We start from the raw sequence: 27,038 nt of genomic DNA, 5'->3' as shown, positions 1-27,038 counted from the left end.
AACTGTAAGGGTTTGTTTAATGATTCTTATTTCAAAGAAGTGAAACTGGTTGAAGTCTTTGTCTCTTTGTTTGTTGACAGAGTTGAACTGCAGCCTGAAGCAGCTCAAAGCTCATGTTTACACGGGATTTCGTAATTATTCGTAAAATTAACAGTTGTATCTCCGTTCGTTGTTCAGTACTGGTTGCTCTCGTGATTCAACAGAAATCATTTTAGGATACAGAACATTTTAATGGCAAACAAAATGAATTAATGATTTAACTTGGTCCAGTATTAAGCAAGATGAACCGGGCTGTAATGTGACGTTAACGGACTGATGTTCAGCGTCAGTCACTAAAAGTTCTGTTTGTTGCCGCTGACAGACTCAGATTATTATTCTGAGTGTCTGACAACATTACGGAAAATAAGTCTGTTGATCATAATAGTATGCTCAATGGAGTCAAAGGCAGATGAACTGTGTGTTCCCCAGAGTCAGCTGGCATCATAATGTCAATACAGACTTTAAGTAATCCCATTTCCCATTATTTATTTTATTTCTTTTTTTTTAAAAGATTATTTTTGGGCATTTTTAAGCCTTTATTTATAGAGGACAGCTGAAGACATGAAAAGGCAGAGAGAGGGGGGAAAGACATGCAGCAAAGGGTGTCGAACCGGCGGCCGCTGCGTCGAGAGTAAACCTCTATATATGGGCGCCTGCTCTACCAGCTGAGCTAACTAGGCGCCCAACCTGACTGAAATCTGTCAAAAATGTCATGCTTCTCAAGGAAAGTGATAAGTTGCTCTGCTAAAAAAAATGTTTTTTCTTCTTTTTTTATTTTTTTATTCTTTAACTAAAAGGTCTATCTCTGTAGGATCCTTTCATAACGTTGTCAGACACTTATATATATAATAATAATCTGAGTCTGTCAGCGGCAACAACAGACCTTTTAGAGGACGCTGACTGATGCTGAACATCTGTCCGTTAGGGTTATATTACAGCCTGGTTCGGTTACAGCGTTCTCACTCAATACTGGACCAGTTTCAAAGATTGTTGTTCCCATCAGTCACTTAGACACAAACACATGGGAAATGAGGGGTCCAGGTTGAAAAAACCCCGCAAAGAGACCCTATAAAGTCGGTCTTCTTTTCATATCTAATAATATTTGTGGGACCAGGACCAGAATCCTCTGGCTCAGAACAGTCCCACGTGAAGGTCACCGTTGCCGTCTGATTGGTTCAGCAGCGACGTGGGTCAGGTTAACAGGAAGTTGTCATCGCTGTGAGCGAAGGCGTCCCGGCTGCTGAACAGACTGGAGCTGCTGGCGCTGATGCCGCCGACGGCCGGCAGGTAGGAATGATGGAGGATCGGCAGCTGCACGGACACACGGCGCCGAACGCTGAGAGACATATCAAAATACAAACACTACAAATGAAATATATACAAACACTACCGAGTTTATACAGTTTGTTAAAAAGTTCCAGTTCAGAGTTGAGGCTAGATGGGATACAGCTACGGCAACAACAGTTAGGCACCAAAACGACTAGTTAAAGGTGCAGAAGGTAAGACTTATTAAACTCCCTTTCTGTCATATCTGCTGAAACTGACCCTAATGTTCCAGTAGAACTACATGAAGCAGGTCATTAAAATAATCCAGCTCCTCTGGCTCCACCTACAGCCTGGAGTGGGATTTGCAAAAATCCCCCGCTCCCTGTTCAGATGCACCAATCAGGGCTAGGGGGGGGGTGTCTAACTGCGTGTTAATCACTGCTCATGCACACGCATTCATTCTCCCTTGTGGGGGGAGGGGCTTAGGAGACCGTTTTGGGCTTTAGCAGAAAGGGGGGAGGGACTGAGAAGTTGTTGATGTTCAAATTCATTGGCTAAGTCCTGGATCTTCACAATCCTACCTACAGCACCTTTAAGATTAGGAAAGAGGTCGTGGTTTGTGTGTGTGTGTGACTGAGAGTGTGTGTGTGTGACTGAGAGTGTGTGTGTGTATGTGTGCGTGTGAAAGTGATTGTGTATGTGTGCGATTGAGATTGACAGTTAAATGAGCAATATATATATACAGTATATATATATATAAATAAAATGCCGCTCCCTCGCCTCATTCACTTCTAGCACTTATTTTCTGGATGAATAGATTAGTTGTTTGGTCTCTAAAATGTCAGAAAATGGTGAAAAATGTGGATCAGTGTTTCCCAAAAAGCCCAAGATGACGTCCTCAAATGTCTCATTTTGTCCACAACTCAAAGATATTCAGTTTCCTGTCCCAGAGGAGAGAAGAAACTAGAACAATATTCACATTTAACAAGCTGACATCAGAGAAGATTTACTGTTTAATCATAAAAATATGACTCAAACTGATCAGATTATCAAAATAGTTGGAGATTAATAGTTGACAACTAATCGCTTCATCTTTGCAGCTCGAGACTTGCGTACGTTTTTAATTAAGTATGTAAGGAGGGAAGAACAGAAGAAAGGAAGTACATAGGGAAGGAAAGAAGAAGAGGAGGGACGGAAAGAAGGACGAAAGAAAGGAGGCAAGGATGGAAAGCAAAGGCAGGAAGAATGGAAGGAAAGTAAAGGAAGAATAAATAGGAAGGATGGAAAAGGGAAGGAAGGAAAGAAGATGGAAGAAAGGAAAGTATGCAAGGAAATAGGAAGAGAAGGACAGAAATGCAGAGAAGGAAGCCGCTGGCTAATGGAGTAAATACGTTTCTCACCGTTCAGGAGAGTTGATGCTGTCTGGTCTTGAAGGTTTGGTCTCTGAGTTTCTGTCAGAACAGACCTGAGCTGCATGAGTCCACGTCACAGATCTGACTCCACCTGCTGGGAGGGAGAAAGGTTGGTTAGGATCCTTCAAGTCACGACTGACGACTGAGTAGCGTTCCAGGGTTAGGCTACCTAACACTGACGTTAGCTAGCGGCTACCTAACACTGACGTTAGCTAGCGGCTACCTAACACTGACGTTAGCTAGCGCTAGCTGATACTAGAGATTTCTAGTCTGCGACATATTTTGGGCTATGTGTATTGTTTTGATTACAATGTGCGGAATTACTTTACGTTGCCTATTTATGTCTATTTATTTCTATTTCTCACCGTTAATCACCGGCGTCTGTACAGCATCAACAGGGGTCGCCATTGTTGTTTACGTCAAAAACTGTAACTGGGAGTACAGCGATCTGGTACCAGTTCACGGGGAGTAAGTTACAGGTTTGATTTGGTAGAAGGTTGTGAAAACGCGAGTTACGGGTTGCCTGGAACACAGCATACGTTTCCATCATAAAGAGAAGGGAAAGGTTATTCTCTGTTTACAGCTCGGTAGATATTTGCACATTATTAGAAGGGAAAATGTGCCAGCTTTTATGTGGATATCAGTTTTTATGGTAAATATCGTTGATTGAATTTAAATTCCTCTCCTGAATGCTCTGTTGACTGAGAAAGCTGCAGTTCCTCGCTGCAAAATCTGTTGTTCTTCCTGTATCCAGCGCTGCCGTTTGAGTTCAACGATGTTTGTTCCTCCCCTCTAAAGCCCAGTTCAGACTAGAGCTGATCTTTGCCTGAACCCGACAGGTTCGGTCGGGTCTTAATTTCTATCATTGTACACGGGCTCGGCTTGGGCTCGGGCTTGGGCTCGGGCTCGGCTTGGGCTCGGTTTGGGCTCGGGCTCGGCTTGGGCTCCAGGTTGCGTGGTCAATGAGCGGTCAGGTGACAAAAACGAATGCTGAGGAGGTGAAATGGAGGCTGGCCTCTAGAGGACTTATTTTATTTCTTTGTTCCAACTTCCAAGTGGCCGATAGCTTCCGTTAGTCATGAATACATGATGTTAAAACATGTACCGTATTTTCCAGACTATAAGTCGCTCCGGAGTATAAGTCGCATCAGTCTTTCTCAGTTGTCTTTAGGAGCAGCATATAGTCGTCACGAGCCTAGAGCGCCTCTCGCGGCTGTAGACGGTAATGTTTTCAGCATGAAATAACATATAAAACATGTTACATTATATATATTTTGATATATAAGTCGCACCTGACTATAAGTCGCAGGACCAGACAAAGTATGAAAAAAAGTGAGACTTATAGTCCGGAAAATACGTTACGTATAAATGACTCATTCTTGACGAAAGGCAAAAGTTCAAATGTACGCATGTGTGCATGCGTACATTTGAATAATGTCGGGCTGTAAACGGCTTTGGGCTTTTAAAAAGCTGTCAATCAAAATGTACTTGTCCGATTACAGCTGTAGTTCAGACCAAAGATTCTGGACGAGACGAGTGGAAACTTGCAGCTACTCGCAAACCCTCGCTGGTTTAAAACTGAACAGTATGACTTGATGTTTTGGTTTTACCATTGTTACTTCCTCTCGTCGCGTGAACAGCTGGATCAGACGCGTCACAGAGCTGCATGGTGATGGTTTCTATTTCTACATCCAGCTGTGGAGAACACAACAAACAGCACTGCGGTATGAATTCACTCAGACAGACAGACCAAAACGAAGTGATGCGTTCTGCGTCCTCACCTGAGCAGTTCGACTCTTCAGCTGCTGGTTTAACCGGCTCAGCCGCTCCCTCGCTTCCTCTTCTCCGTCTGCAACGTCATCCGGCAGCTCGCTGCCGTTCGCACACACATACAAGAGCTGCAACCAAATAAAAGCACAGCTAACATGTTTGAGAATTCTCCCAGAGAAGGTAGACTTTAGAGAGTCTCTAATATTACGGTCCGAAGTATCCAATAAGAGACTAGGGTCCTATTTTAACGATCTGAGGTCACGGCGTGAAGCACCTGGCGCAGGTGCGTTTAGGGCGTGTCCAAATCCACTTTTGCTAGTTTTCCGGGCGCATGATTCTAAAGGGTTGTACTTAGTGTCTTCATTAATCAGAGGTGTGTTTTGGGCGTAACATGCAATCAACCAATCAGAGATCATCTCCCATTCCCTTTAAAAGCCAGGCGCGTTTGGACCTTGGAGCATTGCTGTTATGATGGAGGATTTGCACCGTAATGTTTGTATTTGTAATCTTCTGCATGTGTGTGTGTGTGTGTGTGTGTGTGTGTGTGTGTGCTGCTGTGTGTCCCTGTGTGTGTAACAAGCATAGTGTGCACGTGCTGTGCACAAGCCTAGGAGTATTTTACTAATGCTCTGTTAAAATAACAATGAAATGCTGCGTTATTGACTTTAGACCAGGTTTTTGTTGGTCAATGGTGCCATCACTTCCCACTGCCTCAAGATAGCAATACGCCCAGAATGCACCTGAACACACCTCCCTGTAAGACCAGCACGCCCAGAATGCACCTGAACACACCTCCCTGTAAGACCAGCACGCCCAGAATGCACCTGAACACACCTCCCTGTAAGACCAGCACGCCCATGGGCCACAGATGGGCGCAGGTACATTTGTTGTTTAAACGACGTGGGCGCTGGATAGGAAACTGACAACTGGGTCGGTCTTAAACTAGCAAAGACACTTGCGTCGGGCTTTGCGCCGCACCGGGTGCAAGATAGGACCCAAAGTCCATTTGTGCTTTTTAGGGGGAAGAACACAACATGACGTTACACAAACGGGCTGTTTTATTGATCCTCCCCCCTCCCACCACCCTGAGACAATCGCCGGATCGCTTTTTCTGGTGTGAATGCCCTCTAGGTCTTTCGACAAACCCAGAGAAAACACTGAAAGCCTAAAATAATTAGGAAAGGGCGAGCAGACTGACCTTAGGTCCGAACAGGATGCCCAGGGTGAAGACGTCACAGCAGAGGATGAGGACGCTGGTCAGACAGAACTGAAGAGGAGGATTGTGGGACGTCAGCAGCGACGCCGCTGCTCCCGACACACTGAACGCCGTCACAGCGAACACACTCAGCGCCAGGTGTTTACCGCTGACGGCAGGATGAGCCGCCGGCACAGTCCGGACGCTCCACGCCACGAAACACCCCAGACCCTGAAGAGAAGTGATTCCATTTTTGTGTTGTTTTTACATAACGCACAAAAAGAAGCTGTGGTTTAAAGGGTTAAAAGTCTGAAGACAAGTGTAGATTTGGTAGTTATGATCAGGACTGAAGGTGGGTAAAATATTGAACTCATGGAAAGTGGAAAATATTAATAACCAGGGTTCAACAATAAGGGTTGCCCGGGGCAAGTTAAACGCCATTTTGGGCGAGTAAATATAAAACTCAGTGGCCCGTTCGGGAGAAATGAGTTAGTGCTCGACGCGTTTGACATTTGTTTACATTTTTGACGCTTTATCGTATTTTTTTATGTGTTGTGTGTATGCTGTTTGTGCGTTGCGTGTGTTTTGTGTGTGTGTGTCTGTGTCTTATGTGTGTTTTGTGTTTGTTTGTCAGAATGTGTGCGCACACGTGTGTGTTTCTGTCTGTGTGTGTTGTGTGTGTTTTGTGTGTGTTTGTGAGTGTGAGTGTGTCTGTCTGTGTGTGATTGTGTTGTGTGTGTTTGGGTGTGTGTGTGTGTGTGTGTGTGTGTGTGTTGTGTGGGTATGAGTGTGTGCGTGCAAGCGTGCGTGTGTGTGGGTATGAGTGTGCGTGCGTGCTGTGTGTGTGGGTATGAGTGTGTGTGTGTGTGTGTGTGTGCGGATATGAGTGTGTGTGTGTGTGTGTGTGTGTGTGTGTGTGCGGGTATGAGTGTGTGTGTGTGTGTGCGTGTGCGTGCGTGCGGTGTGTGTGTGTGTGTGTGTGTGTGTGTGTGTGTGCAGGTATGAGTATGAGTGTGTGTGTGTGTGTGTGCGGTGTGTGTGCGTGCGTGCGGTGTGTGTGTGTGTGTGTGTGTGTGTGTGTTCTGACCAGTAGAGCAGCTCTGTATCCGTAGACGGCAGTGAGCCACAGCTCCATGTTGGTGCAGCTGCAGAGCTCAGAGTACGGCCGGAGGACGACGTCCTGATCAGCTGACTCACTCTGAGACAAAGACAGGATGTTGTTATTAAAACCAGCCGAGAAACTATAGGGCTGGCTAGCTAGAATATTTAGGTCCTGACCAAATTGCCTTCTCAGTATCGAGTATCGAAAAATGCCTCGTATTCAATACCTTAGAAGTAAATCTCATCAGCGTCAGTGAGCCAATGAGCACGCAGCATGCTTCTACCAAGATCTAATAAGGTCTGTGATTGGCTGTCTACACGTCATAGAAAGTCTATATTACGCAGAGACGGGGCTCACGTGTGTGTTGTTGTCAAGAAATCCTCCGAACCATCCGAGGATATCTGTTGTTTATTTTCCCCTCTCTATTCTGACCCTCCGTCCTCATATCTAAACTAGAGAAGGTACCGGTCGCGGTTTTAAACACGTGGTTAACGTTGTGAAACGGTCCCAGTCTGGTTAGGGTTTAGACACCAAAACTACTGAGTTAGGTTGATAGAAAGATGGAGGTTTGGGTTCAAATCAGACGTGACTTCACTTCCTGAAGGTTACCACGTGACGCAGAACGAGACGTAGCTCCGTTTGTTCCCTCAAGTTAAAAACTCTCTGTTTCCTTTTCTTTTCTAACGCGACATGAACCCCGGTCTCCTGGGTGAAGGTCCTGTGTTTGTTTGACCCATCCACCCCCCCCCGCCCTCCAACCTGCCTCGAACATTTGCCGCTCTTATGCTGCGCTCCAGGCAGCCCGTAACTCGTGTTTTCACAACCTTGTACCCCGTGAAAGTGCCCTGGAACGGCAGTCAAACCCGTAACTTACTCCCCGTGAACTGGTACCAGATGGTTGTACTCCCAGTTACAGTTTTTGACGTCACACACACATAAACAACAATGGCGACCCCTGTTGATGCTGTACAGACGCCGGTGATTAACGGTGAGAAATAGAAATAAATAGACATAAATAGGCAACGAAAGTAATTCCGCACATTGTAATCAAAACAATACACATACGATTGTGTACTACTGCAGGTTATGTTTATTAAATGAAGCCCAAAATATGTCGCCGACTAGAAATCTCTAGTATCAGCTAGCGCTAGCTAACATCAACGGTAGGTAGCCGCCAGCTAATGCTAACGCCAACTAATGCTAACGCCAACTCACGCTAACGCCAACTAACGCTAACGCCAACTAACGCTAACTCTAGCTAGAAGGGTTTGTGGTGACTTTTCCTGGAACGCTACCAAGACGTGAGTCGTGACTTGAAGTCGTAACTTACGCGCTAAAAATTGTGTCTTGAACGCAGCATTATACTATAATACAGAAAAAAACAGCGAGCTAGGATTTCCTCCACACTGCTCTCACAGAACATGCCCCAAAATACAGGTCAGGAACCCCCGGTCTCCTGGGTGAAAAGCAAAACGGTGAGGGTTTTCTTTTTTACATTAGCTACGTCTCGTTCAGCGTCACGTGCGTAACCGAAGTGATGTAACTTCTGATTTTAATTCAGCCCCCAGGAAGTGCGCCGGGCATTGAAGCCAATTTGACATTGTGGCCCCAAAAATACTTTTCCCCCGCAGACTTACAGTACTGTACATGGAGAAAGAGACGTCTGTAAATCAGCGGGTTCATTATATTGTGCGTCACAACCTGCGCGAAATGACTTGTTTCACTGTCAGAATTTGATCCATTCGGGGAGATAACATTTGGAAAATCTAGAAGAGCAGCACGATTAAATGATGTAATCCCCAGTCAAGTTAGCGGGGCGCTAAACAGGAAGTAGCGAAGGTCACTAGTACGTCTGCTCTGTGGGCCTCACAGTGAGGAAGCAGCGCTGATCATCCGGGTCATTTTATACGAGGAAGTAGGGCTGCACGATACGAGGAAAAAAAGCGATGCACGATGTGATTGGCCTGACCAGAGTTTGGTTTTTTCCAGCTCGCAAGCCAACGGAGAGTTGCTAGACTGAGCCTGGCTGCAAATTACATTTGCTGCCGCCAGGGTGCGTCTAGATTTCTAATAAAAGGCAGCACTAAATAAAGAATGACTGCTACATTTTAAAGTTCAGTCTTCTGCTGATATTTTCTCTCAACTAACAAAAAATCTCAGTGTTTTTCGCCATATCTCGCAGCCTTTCGCGATGTGTTTATTGCGGCAGTTGATATCGCTGATATGACGATTAAAAAAAAAACATATATTGTTCAGCCCTATGTAGTTTTTTGGCTTAATGCGCCAATAAACAGGACTCCACCTCCAACGCTGGATCCCGTTCTTATTAGACAGCCGTACCATCAACACAGACATCATCCTGTGATCGTTACCTGTAAGCCATGCTGCAGCACCACCCGTCTGAGAGGGTCCAGGATCTGCCAGGTGGTCAAAACAAACACATCCAACAGGAAGATCCAGAGCACCACACAGCTGGCTCTCTGCTTCTGGAGACACAGCGCTGTCCGTCAGTCACAGTTACATTTCACTGTTAAGCCCCTGACACACTTACCTGACGGCCGACCGTTGGCAGAAAAGGCAGTCGGACTGATCAGTCAGCTCCCCAAGGTCCAAAAAGTGCCTCAGAACACACAGTAGCGACGCCTACTTGAGCATACGTTCTGCACCGGCGCAAGACGTAATACGTCTCCATAACAGCAGGCGGCGCTAATCTGTTGTCACCCAAAAAAATGCTCGTTCGGAATACGATCTCGTATTTTAATAAGATAGTTCACCGAAACGTGTTTCTGAAAACATTTGAAGAGAGAAACAGGCTGTGCAGTTGCTGAATCTTCATTTCAGATCAACAAAGAAGATTAAAAGATTTTCGTCAGATTTTGAGAGGCATTAGTCAGGCTCATCCCGCTCGTCATTTCCGGTAACTGCCCACTGGCTGATTCAACGTGTAAAATTGGCCCAAATTGAAGCTCCTCCAACTGAAGACGGGACGGAACATACCAAAAAGACTTGAGTCACCGACCTCGCCAGACTGTCCCGACGGCCGATTATCGGGTTGGTGTGTCAGCACCTTAACACCTCCATGTTTATTTACCTGAGTCTGTTTGAGTCTGCAGAGTGAATAAAGCCTCCATGTTTTGGTGAAGAGCACAGCGAAGCCCACAGTGTGTCCCACAGAGAGAGTCCACAGACGAACCTGCAGGAACAAACAAATCCAACGTGAACTGGAGTTCAAACTGAAATACTTAGAGGGAGGGTTGGTGATTGTTGAAACGCTTTGAAAGATGTGAAAGTAGCATCTCCTCGGGGCTCCGACCCACACGCACAAAGCTTCAGTCTCTTTTCTTTGTCATTTTAGCAAGGCGGGCGGTTGGAAGTAGCTGCAGCAGGGGAAACTTTAGAGAGTAGTATGTAGAGAGACAACAGTAGAGAGTAGTATGTAGAGAGACAACAGTAGAGAGTAGCATGTAGAGAGACAACAGTAGAGAGTAGTATGTAGAGAGACAGCGGTAGAGAGTAGTATGTAGAGAGACAACGGTAGAGAGTAGTATGTAGAGAGACAACAGTAGAGAGTAGTATGTAGAGAGACAGCAGTAGAGAGTAGCATGTAGAGAGACAACAGTAGAGAGTAGTATGTAGAGAGTAGTAAGTAGAGAGACAGCGGTAGAGAGTAGTATGTAGAGAGACAACAGTAGAGAGTAGTATGTAGAGAGACAGCAGTAGAGAGTAGTATGTAGAGAGTAGTAAGTAGAGAGACAGCGGTAGAGAGTAGTATGTAGAGAGACAACAGTAGAGAGTAGTATGTAGAGAGACAGCAGTAGAGAGTAGTATGTAGAGAGTAGTATGTAGAGAGACAGTGGTAGAGAGTAGTATGTAGAGAGACAACAGTAGAGAGTAGTATGTAGAGAGACAACAGTAGAGAGTAGTATGTGCAGAAACAACGGTAGAGAGTAGCATGTAGAGAGACAACAGTAGAGAGTAGCATGTAGAGAGACAACAGTAGAGAGTAGTATGTAGAGAGACGACAGTAGAGAGTAGTATGTAAAGAGACAACGGTAGAGAGTAGTATGTAGAGAGACAACAGTAGAGAGTAGTATGTAGAGAGACAACAGTAGAGAGTAGTATGTAGAGAGACAACTGTAGAGAGTAGTATGTAGAGAGACAACAGTAGAGAGTAGTATGTACAGAGACAACGGTAGAGAGTAGTATGTAGAGAGACAGCAGTAGAGAGTAGTATGTAAAGAAACAGCAGTAGAGAGTAGTATGTAGAGAGACAACAGTAGAGAGTAGTATGTAGAGAGACAACAGTAGAGAGTAGTATGTAGAGAGAACAGTAGAGAGTACTATGTAGAGAGTAGTATGTAGAGAGACAGCGGTAGAGAGTAGTATGTAGAGAGACAACAGAAGAGAGACAACAGTAGAGAGTAGTATGTAGAGAGTAGTATGTAGAGAGACAGCGGTAGAGAGTAGTATGTAGAGAGACAGCAGTAGAGAGTAGTATGGAAAGAAACGGCAGTAGAGAGTAGTATGAAGAGAGACAACAGTAGAGAGTAGTATGTAGAGAGTAGTATGTAGAGAGACAGCGGTAGAGAGTAGTATGTAGAGACACAACGGTAGAGAGTAGTATGTAGAGAGACAGCAGTAGAGAGTAGTATGTAAAGAAACGGCAGTAGAGAGTAGTATGTAGCGAGACAGCAGTAGAGAGTAGTATGTAGTATGTAGAGAGACAACGGTAGAAAGTAGTATGTAGAGAGACAACGGTAGAGAGTAGTATGTAGAGAGACAGCGGTAGAGAGTAGTATGGAGAGAGACAATATTATTATTACTTGAGTATTTCCATGTTCTGCTCCTTTGTACTTGTACTCCACTACATCTCAGAGGTAAATATTGTACTTTTTACTCCACTATACATTTGTCTGTACAGCCGTGTGGACTCACTGAGCAGAGGACTTCAAACGTGCGGTCGGACTGCGAGGCTCCGTCCAGACCGGCGATCAGGACTGAGGAGGAGGACAGCAGGACGCCCAGCAGTAGCAGGACGTCCCAGGATGCACCGCTCGCCCTCAGCAGCCTGCAGACACACACAGAGGGGACACAAACAACGGCAGGAGTTTACTTTAACACCTTGTCTCTTATAGCCAGACCTTCCTCCACAGCGCTGCAGAGGAGGGTCTGGCTAGTCCACACAGCATTCCTGGATGGGAGAACAACATGCTCTGGTTTATTGGCATTTCTTTGAACCAATCACAATCGTCTTGGGCGGGGCTAAGCTCCGGACGGAGCCACGGTGTCTCTGCTAAATAGTCTCAGGAAGGAACTTGTTTTGGTGGAACGTGGACGTTCAAAAGTAGTTTTAGTCGTGCAACAGAAACCTCAGATTGGACTGGATTTACCCTGCAGAGATCTGAGGAGCAGTTAACCATAGTCCTCACAAATCCACCAGAGGTTAGAACGCCAACACAGAGACAGAGGAAGGAGACGCACATCTGGGGGAAATGAGGGACATCCGGCTGCACCGGAACAATTCCGGAAGTGAAACTTCGTCGATAAATAGCAGTGTTTCTCAAATGGGGGTACGTGTACCCCTAGGGGTACTTTGGAGGACTGCAGGGAGTACGTGTCCCCTCTAGTGGTACTCTGGGGGACTGCAGGGAGTACGTGTCCCCCTAGGGGTACTTTGGAGGACTGCAGGGAGTACGTGTCCCCCTAGGGGTACTCTGGAGGACTGCAGGGGGTACGTGTCCCCCTAGTGGTACTCTGGAGGACTGCGGGGGGTACGTGTCCCCCTAGGGGTACTCTGGGGGACTACAGGGGGTACGGGACATTTTTTGCTAAATGTTTTTCAATTCCAAGGCTGTAGTTACTTCTACTGTCTTTATTTCTCCAAGTTTGTCGCTTTTTTCAAAGTTTTTGTCTCTGTTTTTGAAGTTTGTTACTTATTTGAATTTTGTCGATCTGTCTCTATCTATCTCTCTCTCTCTCTCTCTGTCTGTCTATATATCTGCTCAGTTTAGTTTTTTTTTTAAGGTTATAGTTTTATTTAGTTTCAGTTTACCAAAAATATTTTCCCTGCTTATTTGAGTTTTAGTTGACTATATAATAGCCCTGCTGTGAGGTGGAGCTGCGGGAGCCGCACCAGTGTTTCCGGTAGACGGCGGTGAAAAAGAGGACGGTCAGAGTGATGACGATGGTCACAGCTGCAGCGGAGGACACGGTGGCGTGCATGAGGAGGCCGACACGCTGCCGCTGGGGGAGCACCACGGCGCGGTCTCTGGCTGGTCCGGGACCTGCAGCAGCAAACAGTCAACATCCAGCGGAATACTAAAGGGCAAAAACTGGAATATTATTGTGCATGTAAACGTACGCAGTGTTATTATGGTCTGTAATCACCTTTAAACTTCAGCAGCTGGTTCATCAGACGGAGCTGCTGGGTGGAGGTACTGAAGTCTCCCACCAACACACCACTGCTGCCTGAGGGGACACACACACACACACACACACAGACAGACAGACACACTTTTCATTGTCGATTAATGTGTGGAATTCCTGGATGAATGGATTAGTTGATTGGTCTCTAAAATGTCAGACAATTTACTTTTCTTTCATAAAATATTACTCAAGCCGATTATCAAAAATAGTTGGCGATTCATTTAATAATTGACAAGTAATCAATTTATCTTTGCAGCTCTATGAAACACAGACGTTAGTATTCACCTTGGAACTGGATCAGCTCGATGGACGTCATCCTCTCCCCGTTTCGAAAGAAAACTGGACCCTAAACAGACAAAACTAATTTTAAATACACAAAACAATTACGTATACAAATACACACACATACATCAGTGTTTCAGGTGTTTCAGGTGTCTTTTTCAGGTGTGTTTCAGGTGTTTCCGGTGTGTTTCAGGTGTTTCCGGTGTGTTTCAGGTGTGTTTCAAGTGTGTCTCCGGTGTGTTTTAGGTGTTTCGGGTGTGTTTCCGGTGTGTTTTTCTGTTTCAGGTGCGTTTTAGCTGTGTTTCAGATGTGTTTTAGGTGTGTTTCAGGTGTGTTTCTGGTGTGTTTTCAGATGCGTTTCAGCTGAGTTTCAGATGTGTTTCCGGTGTGTTTCTGGTGTGTTTCCGCTGTGTTTCAGATGTGTTTCAGGTGTGTTTTCAGGTGTTTCAGATGTGTATTCAGGTGCGTTTCCGGTGTGATTTAGGTGAGTTTCTGGTGTGTTTCAGGTATTTCAGGTGTGTTTCAGGTGCGTTTCCGGTGTGTTTCAGGTGCGTTTCCGGTGTGTTTCAGGTGTTTCGGGTGTGTTTCAGGTGTTTCGGGTGTGTTTCCGGTGTGTTTTTGTGTTTCAGGTGCGTTTTAGCTGTGTTTCAGATGTGTTTTAGGTGTGTTTCTGGTGTGTTTTCAGGTGCGTTTCAGATGCGTTTTAGCTGAGTTTCAGATGTGTTTTCGGTGTGTTTTCAGGTGTGTTTCCGGTGTGATTTAGGTGAGTTTCCAGGGGTGTTTCAGGGGTGTTTCAGGTGCGTTTCCGGTGTGTTTTAGGTGTGTTTCAAGTGCGTTTCAGGTGTGTTTCCGGTGTGTTTTCAGGTTGGTTTCCGCTGTGTTTCAGGTGTTTCAGGTGTTTCGGGTGTGTTTCAGGTGTTTCCGGTGTGTTTCAGGTGTTTCCGGTGTGTTTCCGGTGTGTTTCAGGTGTTTCGGGTGTGTTTTTGTGTTTCAGGTGCGTTTTAGCTGTGTTTCAGATGTGTTTTAGGTGTGTTTTAGGTGTTTCAGGTGCGTTTCAGATGCGTTTTAGCTGAGTTTCAGGTGTTTTCGGTGTGTTTTCAGGTGTTTTAGGTGTTTCAGGTGTTTTTCCCGGTGTGTTTTCAGGTGTTTCAGGTGTGTTTCAGGTGTGTTTCAGGTGTGTTTCAGATGTGTTTCAGTGCTTTTTAGTGCGTTTCGGTGTGTTTTCAGGTGGGTTTTTCCGCTGTGTTTTAGGTGTGTTTCCGCTGTGTTTTAGGTGTGTTTCCGCTGTGTTTTCGGTGTGTTTCCGCTGTGTTTTCTAGGTGTGTTTCAGGTGTGTTTCAGGTGTGTTTCAGTGTGCTGTGTTTCAGGTGTGTTTCAGGTGTGTTTCAGGGTGTGTTTTTCGGTGTGTTTTCAGGTGTGTTTCGGTGTGTTTCAGGTGTGTTTTCAGGTGTTTCGTGTTTTTCAGGTGTGTTTCAGATGTGTGTTTCAGGTGTGTTTCAGGTGTGTTTTAGGTGTTTCAGGTGTGTTTTCCGGTGTGTTTTCAGGTGTTTCAGGTGTGTTTCCGGTGTGTTTTCAGGTGTGTTTTAGGTGTGTTTCAGCTGTGTTTCCGGTGTGTTTTCAGGTGTGTTTTCAGGTGTGTTTCCGCTGTGTTTCAGGTGTGTTTTCAGGTGTGTTTTCAGGTGTTTCCGGTGTGTTTCAGGTACGTTTCAGGTGCGTTTCCGGTGTGTTTTCAGCTGTGTTTCCGGTGTGTTTCAGATGTGTTTCAGGTGTGTTTTCAGGTGTTTCCGGTGTGTTTTCAGGTGTGTTTCAAGTGTGTCTCCGGTGTTTTTCCGGTGTGTTTTAGGTGTTTCAGGTGTGTTTCAGATGTGTTTTCAGGTGTGTTTTCAGGTGCGTTTCAGATGCGTTTTAGCTGTGTTTCAGGTGTGTTTCCGGTGTGTTTTCAGGTGTGTTTTCAGGTGTGTTTTTCAGGTGTGTTTCCGCTGTGTTTCAGGTGTGTTTCCGCTGTGTTTCAGGTGTGTTTTCAGGTGTTTCCGGTGTGTTTCAAGTGTGTTTCAAGTGTGTTTCAGGTGTTTCCGGTGTGTTTCCAGGTCTTTTTCCAGGTGCGTTTCAGATGTGTTTTAGCTGTGTTTCAGATGTTTTTCCGGTGTGTTTTCAGTGTGTTTCAAGTGCGTTTCAGGTGTGTTTCCGGTGTGTTTTAGGTGTGTTTCCGGTGTGTTTCAGGTGTGTTTCCGCTGTGTTTCAACTGTGTTTCAGCCGTGTTTCCGGTGTGGTTCAGGTGTGTTTTCAGCTGTGTTTCCGGTGTGTTTCAAGTGCGTTTCAGGTGTGTTTCCGATGTGTTTCAGGTGTGTTTTCAGGTGTGTTTTAGGTGTTTCAGGTGTTTTTCCGGTGTGTTTTCAGGTGTGTTTCAGGTGTGTTTTCAGGTGTGTTTTCAGCTGTGTTTCAGATGTGTTTCCGGTGTGTTTTCAGGTGTGTTTCAGGTGTGTTTCAGGTGCGTTTTAGCTGTGTTTCAGATGTGTTTCCGGTGTGTTTTCAAGGTATGTTTCAGGTGTGTTTTAGGTGTGTTTCCAGGTGCGTTTCCGGTGCGTTTCCAGTGTGTTTTAGGTGTGTTTCCGCTGTGTTTCCGGTGTGTTTTAGGTGTGTTTCCGCTGTGTTTCCGGTGTGTTTTAGGTGTGTTTCCGCTGTGTTTTCAGGTGTGTTTCAGGTGTGTTTCCGGTGTGTTTCAGGTGTTTCCGGTGTGTTTCAGGTGTGTTTCCGGTGTGTTTTCAGGTGTGTTTCCGCTGTGTTTCAGGTGTGTTTCAGGTGTGTTCCGCTGTGTTTCAGGTGTGTTTCCGGTGTGTTTTCAGGTGTTTCAGATGTGTTTCAGGTACGTTTCAGGTGTGTTTCCGGTGTGTTTTAGATGTTTTCGTGCTTTTCAGGTGTGTTTTCAGGTGTGTTTCAGGTGTGTTTTCCGGTGTGTTTCAGGTGTTTCAGGTGTGTTTTCCAGGTGTGTTTTCAGGTGTGTTTTCAGGTGTGCTCCAGGTGCGTTTTAGCTGTGTTTCAGGTGTGTTTTCAGGTGTGTTTTCAGGTGTGTTTCAGGTGCGTTTTCGCTGTGTTTCAGGTATGTTTCCGCCTGTGCTTTCAGGTGTGTTTCAGGCATGTTTTAGGTGTGTTTCCCGCTGTGTTTCAGGTGTGTTTCAGCTGTGTTTCAGGTGTGTTTCAGGTGTTTTTCGTGTTTCAGGTGTGTTTCCAGGTGTGTTTCAGCTGTGTTCAGTGTGTTTCAGGTGTGTTTTCAGGTGTTTCAGATGTGTATTCAGGTGTGTTTCCGCTGTGTTTTCAGGTGTGTTTTCAGGTGTGTTTCCGTTGTGTTTCCGCTGTGTTTCCGCTGTGTTTTCAGGTGTGTTTTAGGTGTGTTTCGGCTGTGTTTCCGGTGTGTTTTCAGGTGTGTTTTAGCTGTGTTTCAGATGTGTTTCCGGTGTGTTTCTGTTGTGTTTTCAGGTGTGTTTCCGCTGTGTTTCCGGTGTGTTTCCGCTGTGTTTCCGCTGTGTTTCCGCTGTGTTTTAGGTTTGTTTCCGGGTGTGTTTCAAGTGTGTTTCCAGGTCTTTTTCTAGGTGTGTTTCAGGTGCGTTTCAGATGCGTTTTAGCTGTGTTTCAGACGTGTTTCCGGTGTGTTTTCAGGTGTGTTTCCGCTGTGTTTCAGGTGCGTTTCCGGTGTGTTTTCAGGTGTGTTTCCGGGTGTGTTTCAAGTGTGTTTCCAGGTCTTTTTCTAGGTGTGTTTCAGGTGCGTTTCAGATGCGTTTTAGCTGTGTTTCAGATGTGTTTCCGGTGTGTTTCAAGTGTGTTTCAAGTGTGTTTCAGGTGTGTTTCCAGGTCTTTTTCCAGGTGTGTTTCAGGTGCGTTTCAGATGCGTTTTAGCTGTGTTTCAGATGTGTTTCCGGTGTGTTTTCAGGTGTGTTTCCGGTGTTTTAGGTGTGTTTCCGGTGTGTTTCCGGTATTTCAGGTGTGTTTCAGGTATTTCAGGTGTGTTTCAGGTGTGTTTCCGGTGTGTTTCAGGTATTTCAGGTGTGTTTCCGGTGTGTTTCAGGTATTTCAGGTGTGTTTCCGGTGTGTTTCAGGTATTTCAGGTGTGTTTCCGGTGTGTTTCAGGTATTTCAGGTGTTTCTCCGGTGTGTTTTAGGTGTGTTTCCGGTGTGTTTCAGGTATTTCAGGTGTGTTTCCGGTGTGTTTCAGGTGCGTTTCCGGTGTGTTTCCAGGTCTTTTTCCAGGTGTGTTTTAGGTGTGTTTCCGGTGTGTTTTAGGTGTGTTTCCAGGTCTTTTTTCAGGTGTGTTTCAGGTGCGTTTTAGGTGTGTTTCCGGTGTGTTTTAGGTGTGTTTCCAGGTCTTTTTTCAGATGTGTTTCAGGTGTGTTTCCAGGTCTTTTTCCAGGTATGTTTCAGGTGTGTTTCCAGGTGCGTTTCAGGTGTGTTTACAGGTGTGTTTCCACGTGTGTTTTAGGTGCGTTTCAGGTGCGTTTCAGGTGCGTTTCAGGTGTGTTTCCAGGTGCGTTTCAGGTGCGTTTTAGCTGTGTTTCCGGTGTGTTTTCCGTTGTGTTTCAGGTGTTTTTCCAGGTCTTTTTCCAGGTGCGTTTCAGATGCGTTTTAGCTGTGTTTCAGATGTGTTTCCGGTGTGTTTCAGATGTGTTTTAGGTGTGTTTTAGGTGAGTTTTCGGTGTGTTTCCGGTGTTTCAGGTGTGTTTTAGGTGTGTTTCCGGTGTGTTTCCAGGGGTGTTTCAGGTGTGTTTCAGGTGCGTTTCCGGTGTGTTTCAGGTGCGTTTTCGGTGCATTTCCGATGCGTTTTAGGTGTGTTTCCGGCGTTTCAGGTGTGTTTCAGGTGTGTTTCCAGGTGTGTTTCCAGGTGTGTTTCAGGTGCGTTTTAGGTGTGTTTCAGGTGTGTTTCAGGAGTGTTTCCGGTGCGTTTCCAGGTGCGTTTCAGCTGTGTTTCAGGTGTGTTTCCGCTGTGTTTTCAGCTGTGTTTCAGCTTTGTTTCAGGTGTGTTTCAGGCGTGTTTCAGGCATAATTTCAGGTGTGTTTTAGGTGTGTTTTCATGTGTGTTTCTGGTGGGTTTTTGTTATTTTCTATGTGCTCACTGTGACTCCTTGAAACTGCGTCTGTTTCACGGCGTCCAGCAGCGTCTTTTGAACTTCCTCCTCCCCGACGCTGCCGTTTCTCTGGCTGCCGTACTTCTCTATGTGCTTCGCCGCCTCTAGCGCTTGACTCAGAGCTCTGGCGGCGACCCAGATGGCGTCGTAGGCGAAGCTATGGAGGGAGCTGCTGACCTTTGACCCGTCCTGGGTCAGCTGGCGGAGGTACGAGTCCTCATAGTCCTGAAGAGTCTGCAGAGACACAGCAGCACAGCACTCAGAGACGACTTTATAACACTGAGCAGTTTTCCTTTCTATTCTTTTATTATTTTGGCCTGATGGTGGCGCTAGACAAAAGGTTGTTGTAGATAACCTAATCTTCCATCTTTAGGCCGCAACTCCACACAGGCTGTCAATTCCCAAACATAATCAGAAGGTAATAACTAGGGATGCACCGAATCTAGGATTCAGTGGATATGAAACATGCCTTTGATGTGGGAGATCTGGGTTTGATTCCCACAGCGATGCATCAACCAATGTGTCCCTGAGCAAGACACTTAACCCCTAGTTGCTGCTCTGTAGTAGTAGTAGTGCAACATCTGACATATATAGCAATTGTAAGTCGCTTTGGATAAAAGCGTCAGCTAAATGACATTTAATGTAATGTAACCAGACAGTGCCTCTCGCGGACTGACAGCCGTTCTCTCTGCAAATGAGTTTCCTTACGGCCGGCTGCTGCTCGTTAGCTAACGTTAGCTTTCGAATTTCCGCCAACATGCCTTCATCATACACTGGTTAGCCAAAATTTGCACAAAATTTTCACTCATCTGGCGATAGCGAGTGCTTTCCTACGATGTGAAAAGAGCATGTGGATTCAACATTAAATGTTACAGTTCACTATTTTAGAGGCTGTGGACGTTGTTTACTTCATTAATGTGTTCACTGTGTTAATGGACTGAGAGGATGGGAGGAGGATTCAGCAGAATCTTAACTAGTGGATTTGGTATTCGGCCGAACCCCAAAAATCTGGATTCGGTGCATCCCTAGTAATAACACACAGGGAGTGTTTCCTGACCCGTCCGGAGACTCCCGGTGTGTTGGTGTTGCTGAGCCGTCTCGTCTGCAGCCGGATGGATCCGCCTGCCGCCGTCTGCAGACTGTCGGCTGTGCAGCCGGGAACCTGCCGCCCCAGACTCCATCCAGCTGCTCCTCCGTCCACAACCACCCACTGGTACCGCGCTCCAAACATGTTCAGCCTGTAGGCCTGAAACACACAGACATTAAAAGGGACAGTTCAGATGTTTTGAAGTGTTTTTGTATTAGCTACTTCTCCGCAGTCATTGGGCCCTATCTTGCACCCGGCGAGGCGCAAAGCCTGACCCAAGTGTCTTTGCTGGTTTAAGACAGACACAGTTGTCAGTTTCCCGTCCAGCGCCCACGTCGTTTAAATAGCAAATGCACCTGCACCCATCTGTGCACCCATGGGCGTGCTGGTCTTACAGGGAGGTGTGTTCAGGTGCATTCTGGGCGTGCTGGTCTTACAGGGAGGTGTGTTCAGGTGCATTCTGGGCGTGCTGGTCTTACAGGGAGGTGTGTTCAGGTGCATTCTGGGCGTGCTGGTCTTACAGGGAGGTGTGTTCAGGTGCATTCTGGGCGTATTGCTGTCTTGAGGCAGTGGGAAGTGATGGCACCATTGACCAACAAAAACCTGGTCTAAAGTCAATAACGCAGCATTTCATTGTTATTTTAACAGAGCATTAGTAAAATGCTCCTAGGCTTGTGCACAGCACGTGCACACTATGCTTGTTACACACACAGGGACGCACAGCAGCACACACACATGCAGAAGATTACAAATACAAATATTACGGTGCAAATCCTCCATCATAACAGCAATGCTCCAAGGTCCAAACGCGCCTGGCTTTTAAAGGGAATGGGAGATGATCTCTGATTTGTTGATTGCATGTTACGCCCAAAACACACCTCTGATTAATGAAGACACTAAGTACAACCCTTTAGAACCATGCGCCCGGCGCACGGACACTTTTTTCTGCCGTTAAACTAACAAAAGTGGATTAGGACACGCCCTAAACACACCTGCACCAGGCGCTTTACGCCGTGCGCTTAGATCGTTAAAATAGGGCCCTGAGTCAAGTCTGAAGTCACTCTGTGTGCGACTTAAGTGAGACTCGAGTCCAAGTCTCAAACTTATTGCTTTTTGGCAATACACCAGCTGCCCCCTGCGGCTCCAGACTAGACTAAAGGTCCCCGAAAACCAGGGACAAATGGGGGTGTCCACCACTTTTAGCACTTTAGTGTACTTACACAGCAGAAAACCTCAGAGGCAGAATCCTCGTCAAACTGAACCAGGATGATCCGAACGTCACTTTCCTGTCAAACAAAACAAGTGAATATTTTCATTATCACATTAACATAAGTTTGGTTTTGGATCAAAGAGATTAGGTCTGCACAATATATGTTATTTTAATCGTCATTGCGATATCAACTGGCGCAATGAACACATCGCGGAAGACACTCTTTCAGAGATTAACCTTCAGCCTCCTCAGGCTGCTGCAGACGTCTCCAGAGAGACTCTGTGTGGAGACGACGTCAACATCTGCCTTCAGCAGCTGTCTCAGCAGATCCTTCTTCATCTACACACACACACACACACACACACACACACACACTCACACGTGATACACACACTCATACGTGATACACACACACAGACACAAACAGAGAGACACACACATACAGACACACACACACACAATCACACGTGATACAGACACACAGACACACACACACACGTGATACATACACACACACACACACTCACAATCACACGTGGTACACACACACACACACACACACACACACAATCACACGTGATACACACACAGACACACACAATAACACATGATACACACACACACACACACACACAATCACACACACACACACAATCACACGTGATACACACACACACATACACACACACAGACACAAACAGAGACACACACAGACACATGTGACACACACACACACACACACACACACACACAGACACACAGACACACAGAAACAGAAAATAGAGAGCTCATCATCATTAGCATCATCGATAAAATTAATCGATTAGAGACCGTTTGGTATTTACGGAATGGACCACCGGAGGAAAATAGGGGAGGGTCATGTCTTTTTATTCTTTCTTGAGGGGAGGGTCATCCCATTTTTTTTAGTCTAGGGGGGAGGGTCACCCAACCCAAGTGGCTGGTTTGGTGCATATTTATCCATGTAGCTCTCTCAGTCTCGGCCCCTATCGCTAGCAGATGGGTCCCTCCCTGTTTAGTCAGCCAGACTATTTGAGCTGTAGCTTTAGAGACCGTGGGATTTATCAAACTGAATAAATCCCGCTCGCACATATAAACACAAAACTGCTTTGCTAGCTCCATCATGTTGTAACTAAGACATCTGATGAAAAAATTATTGTATTCATTAGCATGATTGCCGTACTGTTTAGTTCAAAAACACCGTACAAAAACATAACGGGCCAGACGCAGGCTTTTATTTTGAAAAGTCAAAGCTTGCAGACTGCACCAAGCCGGGAGGGCATGAGACGGGAGGTCTCCAGGCTGCAGCCATACCCGACTCAAATATCCTTTCGGTCCCGGTGATATTATATATATATATATATATATGGTATCCCACACCATAACAGAGGAGTGGGATGCATAAGATAAGAATGCAGAGGTTTAGTCTCATATATCATGGCTGTAAAAAAACAATGCGTCAATAAAGGCATCAATACATTTTTGGGGAGGGTCCAAAATGTATTGCTGGTGAGGGGAGGGTCAGGTCTATTTTGATTAAAGATCCCAAAACTCCTCCGGTGGCCCCTGAAATAAATAATGAACAGTCCCTTAGTTGCAACTATTAATTCAATCTCCAACTATTTTGATAATCTGATCAGTTTGAGTCATATTTTTATGATTAAACAGTAAATCTTCTCTGATGTCAGCTCGTTAAATGTGACTATCTTCTAGTGTCTTCTCTCCTCTGGGACAGTAAACTGAATATCTTTGAGTTGTGGACAAAACAAGACATTTGAGGACATCATCTCTGGCTTTTTGGGAAACACTGATCCACATTTTAGAGACCCAACAACTCATCTATTCATCCAGGAAACGATCCACACATTAATTGATAATAAGGTGTCAGCATCACCTCAGAGAGGCGGGGTCCGTCCTGCGTAACAACACCGACTCTGGTCCACTTGTAGCGCTGCAGCAGCTTCACCGCGGCCTGGTTCAGGGCTCGGTCCGACGGCAGCGTGCTGAACAGGTTCCCGTACCACTTCCTGTTGGACAGGCTCGGGGACGAGGCCGCAAAAGATACCTGAGACAGCAGAGAGGACACGGAGCAGCGGACAGTTACCTGTCACAATCAGCGCTGGAACAAGTCCTCAGATCCTTTGTTACGTAACCCACCTGTTGTCGTTTACAAAAACTCTCTATATCAGAACTATGAACGTTGAAAAGAGTGACCAAAAAAACATCAAAAACATCGCCAAAGGTTACAAAATTGGAGAAAAAAAACATTGGAAAAAGCGACAAAAAACTTGTTAAAAATTGACCAAAACATTATAAAAAAAAAAAAACGCCAAAAAAGGGACAAAAAAATTGGAAAAAGTGACAAAAAAACCCATGAAAAACAAGCCAAATGTGACAAAAACTTGCTAAAAAATTGGAAAGAAATTGACAAAAACGTCGAGAAAAGTGTAGAAAAAGAACAACAAAATGTTGGCCTTCTTTTTCGACACTTTTGCTGCTTTTCCCCTGATGTCTCTGTTACATTTTTTTGTCACGTCTCCCGATGTTTTCGTCCATTTTTTTCTGCGCTTTTTGTTGTTTTTTTAGTTAACTGAAGTAGTGAACTGATCGGGGAATACAAAATACATGGAAATCTTACTTTTTACAATATGGGACCTTTAAGTAAAAGTATGTAAGTATACTAGGTAAGTAAGTACTAAAGTGTGTGAGATGTGTACCTGCAGCAGGTTGAGAGCCGGCAGAGAGCGAGCAATGAGCGCCGTTACAGACGGACACACGCCTCCAAACAGCATCAGATACTTTGGCCCCGCCCACATGGCGTCGAACAGCGCTCTGAGGGACTCGGCAGGGTCGCACTGCGAGACATGATGAACACATGAAATACTGTGAGACATGATGAACACATGAAATACTGTGAGACATGATGAACACATGAAATACTGTATGTTTGCATTGAGAGATGATTTCATGGAAAGTACCCCATGCCAATCTCTAGGTATGGTGAAGGGTATGTGATGATGTGGGGGTATGGTGAAGGGTATGTGATGATGTGGGGGTATGGTGAAGGGTATGTGATGATGGAGGGGTATGGTGAAGGGTATGTGGTGATGTGGGGGTATGGTGAAGGGTATGTGATGATGGAGGGGTATGGTGAAGGGTATGTGGTGATGTGGGGGTATGGTGAAGGGTATGTGGTGATGTGGGGGTATGGTGAAGGTTATGTGATGATGTGGGGGTATGGTGAAGGGTATGTGATGATGTGGGGGTATGGTGAAGGGTATGTGATGATGTGGGGGCCAAGGGAACTTTATCAGGATCATAGTATCCTGGATCCATGAAATAACTGGCCTTTCAAAATAAAAGTCTGCCTGCCTCTATGGGAATCTAACATAGGGGTGAACTGACTTATGCCCCCTGTATTTTAAGGAAGAACATTTATTTATTTACGATACATTATTCATTCACAAAGAAAATTGGTGTCCTTAAAGATTGGATTTTTCCTAATTTTTTCAATTAAGGCATTAATCAATTAATTAATTAATTTCCAAAAGATGATTTTTTTGTATTCCTCTTTCTTTAGCATGGGTTCCTATACTCATGAGCAGCACTGTACAGCGAGACATGATGACCACATGAAATACTGACAACTACCGCTGGGACGATATGCTTTTTGTCCTGATTCGGTTCTTTTACCGATCCATGGGTGCCGATTGGATTTGTGTTGGGATTTTTATTTGTTGCCATTTGAGTTTTGTTATTTTAATGAATCGATTGTTTGGACTATAAAATGGCCCAGTTTCTCAAAGTCAAAGGAGATGTCTTTAAAGGCCCGGACACACCAACCCGATAATCGGCCGTCTGGCAGTCTGGCGAGGTCGGTGACTCGAGTCTGGTCGGTGTGTTCGTGCCGTCGTCCGTCTGAGGAGCCGTCGGCCTTCGTTTGGGCCGATTTCACTTGTTGAATCGGAAGGCGGGCAGTCGGACTCAATGACCAATCTGATTGGTGGGGCGCTAACCCGGAAATGACGAGCGGGATGAGTGACTAACGCCTCTCAAAATCTGTTAAACTGACCTTTGTTGATCTGACATGAAGACAGATTCAACTCTTCAAATGTTTTCAGAAACACGTTTCGGTGAACTATCAATCAGCTGCCGCTTTTCATCTGTTGGGCGACAATACAGATTAGCGCCGCCTGCTGTTGTGGAGACGTATTACGTCTCGCGCACGCGCAGAACGTACGCTCAAGTCGGCGTCTCTTCGGTGCGTTCTGAGGCACTTTTTGGACCTCGGGGAGCCGACTGATCAGTCCGACGGCCTTTTCTGCCGACGGTCGGACGTCGGGTTGGTGTGTCAGGGGCTTAAGGGGGGACAACCCAGGCGAGATCATTTCATCATGCAATAAAGGGAGATTTCACCGTTTTTTTTCAAATGTAGACCACATTAGACCAGGTCCAGATCCAGAATAAAGCTTTCACAAATCTGAAACTGTTTAGCCTCTGGGATAATTTGGTCTAAGTGTAGTGGTTTTGGATCTGGTCCAATGTGGTCTAAATATGACAAAAAACTGTGAAATCTCCCTTTATTGCATTCTCATAAAGACAATAAAACTCAAAGCTTTCACAAATCTGAAAGTATGTTTTAGACATAATTAATAATTTACCTTAATGACTAAGATGCTTATTGTCTAGGTACATTTCCCCCCAGCTGTGACAGTGTGAGACCGACCTGCGAGTCCAGCAGCTGGAGCTGGATCTCATAGTCCCCCAACGGCGGCGCTTGTCTCTTCAGGTCCTGCAGAGCGAGCCGGACAGCCAGGGCCACGCCAGCGCTCTGGTTCCCGGGCATCATCCACAGCACCGGCACAGGGTGGCGGAGCTGAGCCAGCACCGGCACCGGCACCGGCCCGACAACCAGCCAGCAGACCAGCAGCAGCCGGAAGGACTCCGCCCGGCCAGGCCAATGCATCCTGAACCCCCCCACCCCCTCCACCACCCAGGCCCGGCCCGGGGCGGAGGCAGTATGGGCAAAGGCTAGGGACTCCGGCAGTCCAAATCAGTGAAGAACAGGTACAGATTATTAGAAAATAAACAAAAATGTAGAAAAAAACGCAAAAGCTTTGAAAAGAAAACGTAAAAACGCAACAACAAAAAAACGACAAAAAGTGTCAAAACGATGAAAAATGGTGTCCTCGACGACAGAAAGAACGACTAATGAGATGAAGAAAGCGCCAACGTGACGGAAAGGCGTCAAAATAGACAAAAGAGTGTAAAAACATCGAAATAAGTGTCAAAAAGACGACAAATAGAGAGTCAGAAACGGCTCAATAAGCACCAAAAAACCCAAAGAAAGAGCGACGAGAACGTGTCGGAAAAAGCGCCAAAGATTTTGGGGGGAAAACCCCGACAAACCCAGCTGATATCTTGCCGGTAGGGAACCACATGGGTTACACCACACCGCTCCAACGGCGGGACGTTTCCTCTCCGACTCCTGCAGGGAAACTAACAAAGATCACCTCTATACTACAGCAAACCAGGTCTGACTGTAATCCTCTGTAAGCAGCTGAGGAGATGAAAGGATCAACGTGGACACAAGATGTCACCGGGATCTTCTGCACACTAGAGTTTAGATTCTCTGCAGGAGTCCCGAACCGGACATTTTACGCCGCTATGATCGGGCCGGGCTCGGACACAACGTGCGCTTGGTGACATTTTTGTCACTTCTTTCAACAAATGTCATTTTCTTCCGGTGTTTTAGTCACTTTTTTTTCCCCAATTTTCATGTTATTGTCGATGTTTTAGTCAAATTTTCTGCACTTTTTTTGGACAGTTTGGTTGAAAGAAACCCAAATGTCTGATATAGACACTGTTTGAAAATGGGTCAGATTAGACCGGAGGACACCAGGAGGGTTAATGGAGAGAACTCACTGAATGAAATGATGGAAACTATAAAGACAGCAGCAGCCCCACTGAGCCCCCCCCAGGACTCAATCTATCACACAAAACTAATGTTTATATGTATTCTTCACTTATATACAGTACATTCTTTTCATTCCTCTAAGTATATTTTTTTGAGTAGGTGTTCTGGTATTTATATCTCAGTCAGTCAGTCAGTGTCTCT

At 45.7% G+C, this 27,038-nt stretch overlaps 1 protein-coding gene across 1 annotated transcript; it reads right to left on the bottom strand.

The window, feature by feature from the left end:
• Positions 1 to 25,886, bottom strand: LOC144519091 (gamma-aminobutyric acid type B receptor subunit 2-like). The gene is made up of 19 exons (XM_078251984.1): positions 25,647 to 25,886; positions 23,638 to 23,775; positions 22,815 to 22,985; positions 21,140 to 21,241; positions 20,913 to 20,978; positions 19,663 to 19,851; positions 18,594 to 18,839; positions 13,496 to 13,556; positions 13,172 to 13,252; positions 12,918 to 13,068; positions 11,720 to 11,852; positions 9,876 to 9,977; positions 9,157 to 9,270; positions 6,770 to 6,880; positions 5,686 to 5,913; positions 4,499 to 4,615; positions 4,328 to 4,412; positions 2,706 to 2,811; positions 1 to 1,375 (listed from the first exon to the last, which is right to left on the bottom strand). Exons 1-19 carry the CDS (start codon positions 25,884 to 25,886, stop codon positions 1,231 to 1,233), a joined length of 2,586 nt encoding a protein of 861 aa, XP_078108110.1. The 3' UTR covers positions 1 to 1,230.
• Positions 25,887 to 27,038: the final 1,152 nt, after the last annotated feature.

Source organism: Sander vitreus, chromosome 6 (genome assembly GCF_031162955.1).
Source record: "Sander vitreus isolate 19-12246 chromosome 6, sanVit1, whole genome shotgun sequence".
In the NCBI taxonomy this organism is placed as follows: Eukaryota; Metazoa; Chordata; class Actinopteri; order Perciformes; family Percidae; genus Sander; species Sander vitreus.
Note: the sequence above shows the minus strand (reverse complement) of the source record. Positions and strands in the feature narration are given on the sequence as shown.

Bases quoted from the DNA above. Each gene is read 5' to 3' on its own strand.
- LOC144519091 (XM_078251984.1), bottom strand. From the start codon at position 25,886: ATGCATTGGCCTGGCCGGGCGGAGTCCTTCCGGCTGCTGCTGGTCTGC. The intron at 21,242-22,814 runs GTGATGCTGACA...GTGTGTGTGTAG, and splicing joins ACGGACCCCGCCTCTCTGAG to ATGAAGAAGGATCTGCTGAG. The intron at 5,914-6,769 runs GTCAGAACACAC...ACTTCTCTTCAG, and splicing joins GATACAGAGCTGCTCTACTG to GGTCTGGGGTGTTTCGTGGC.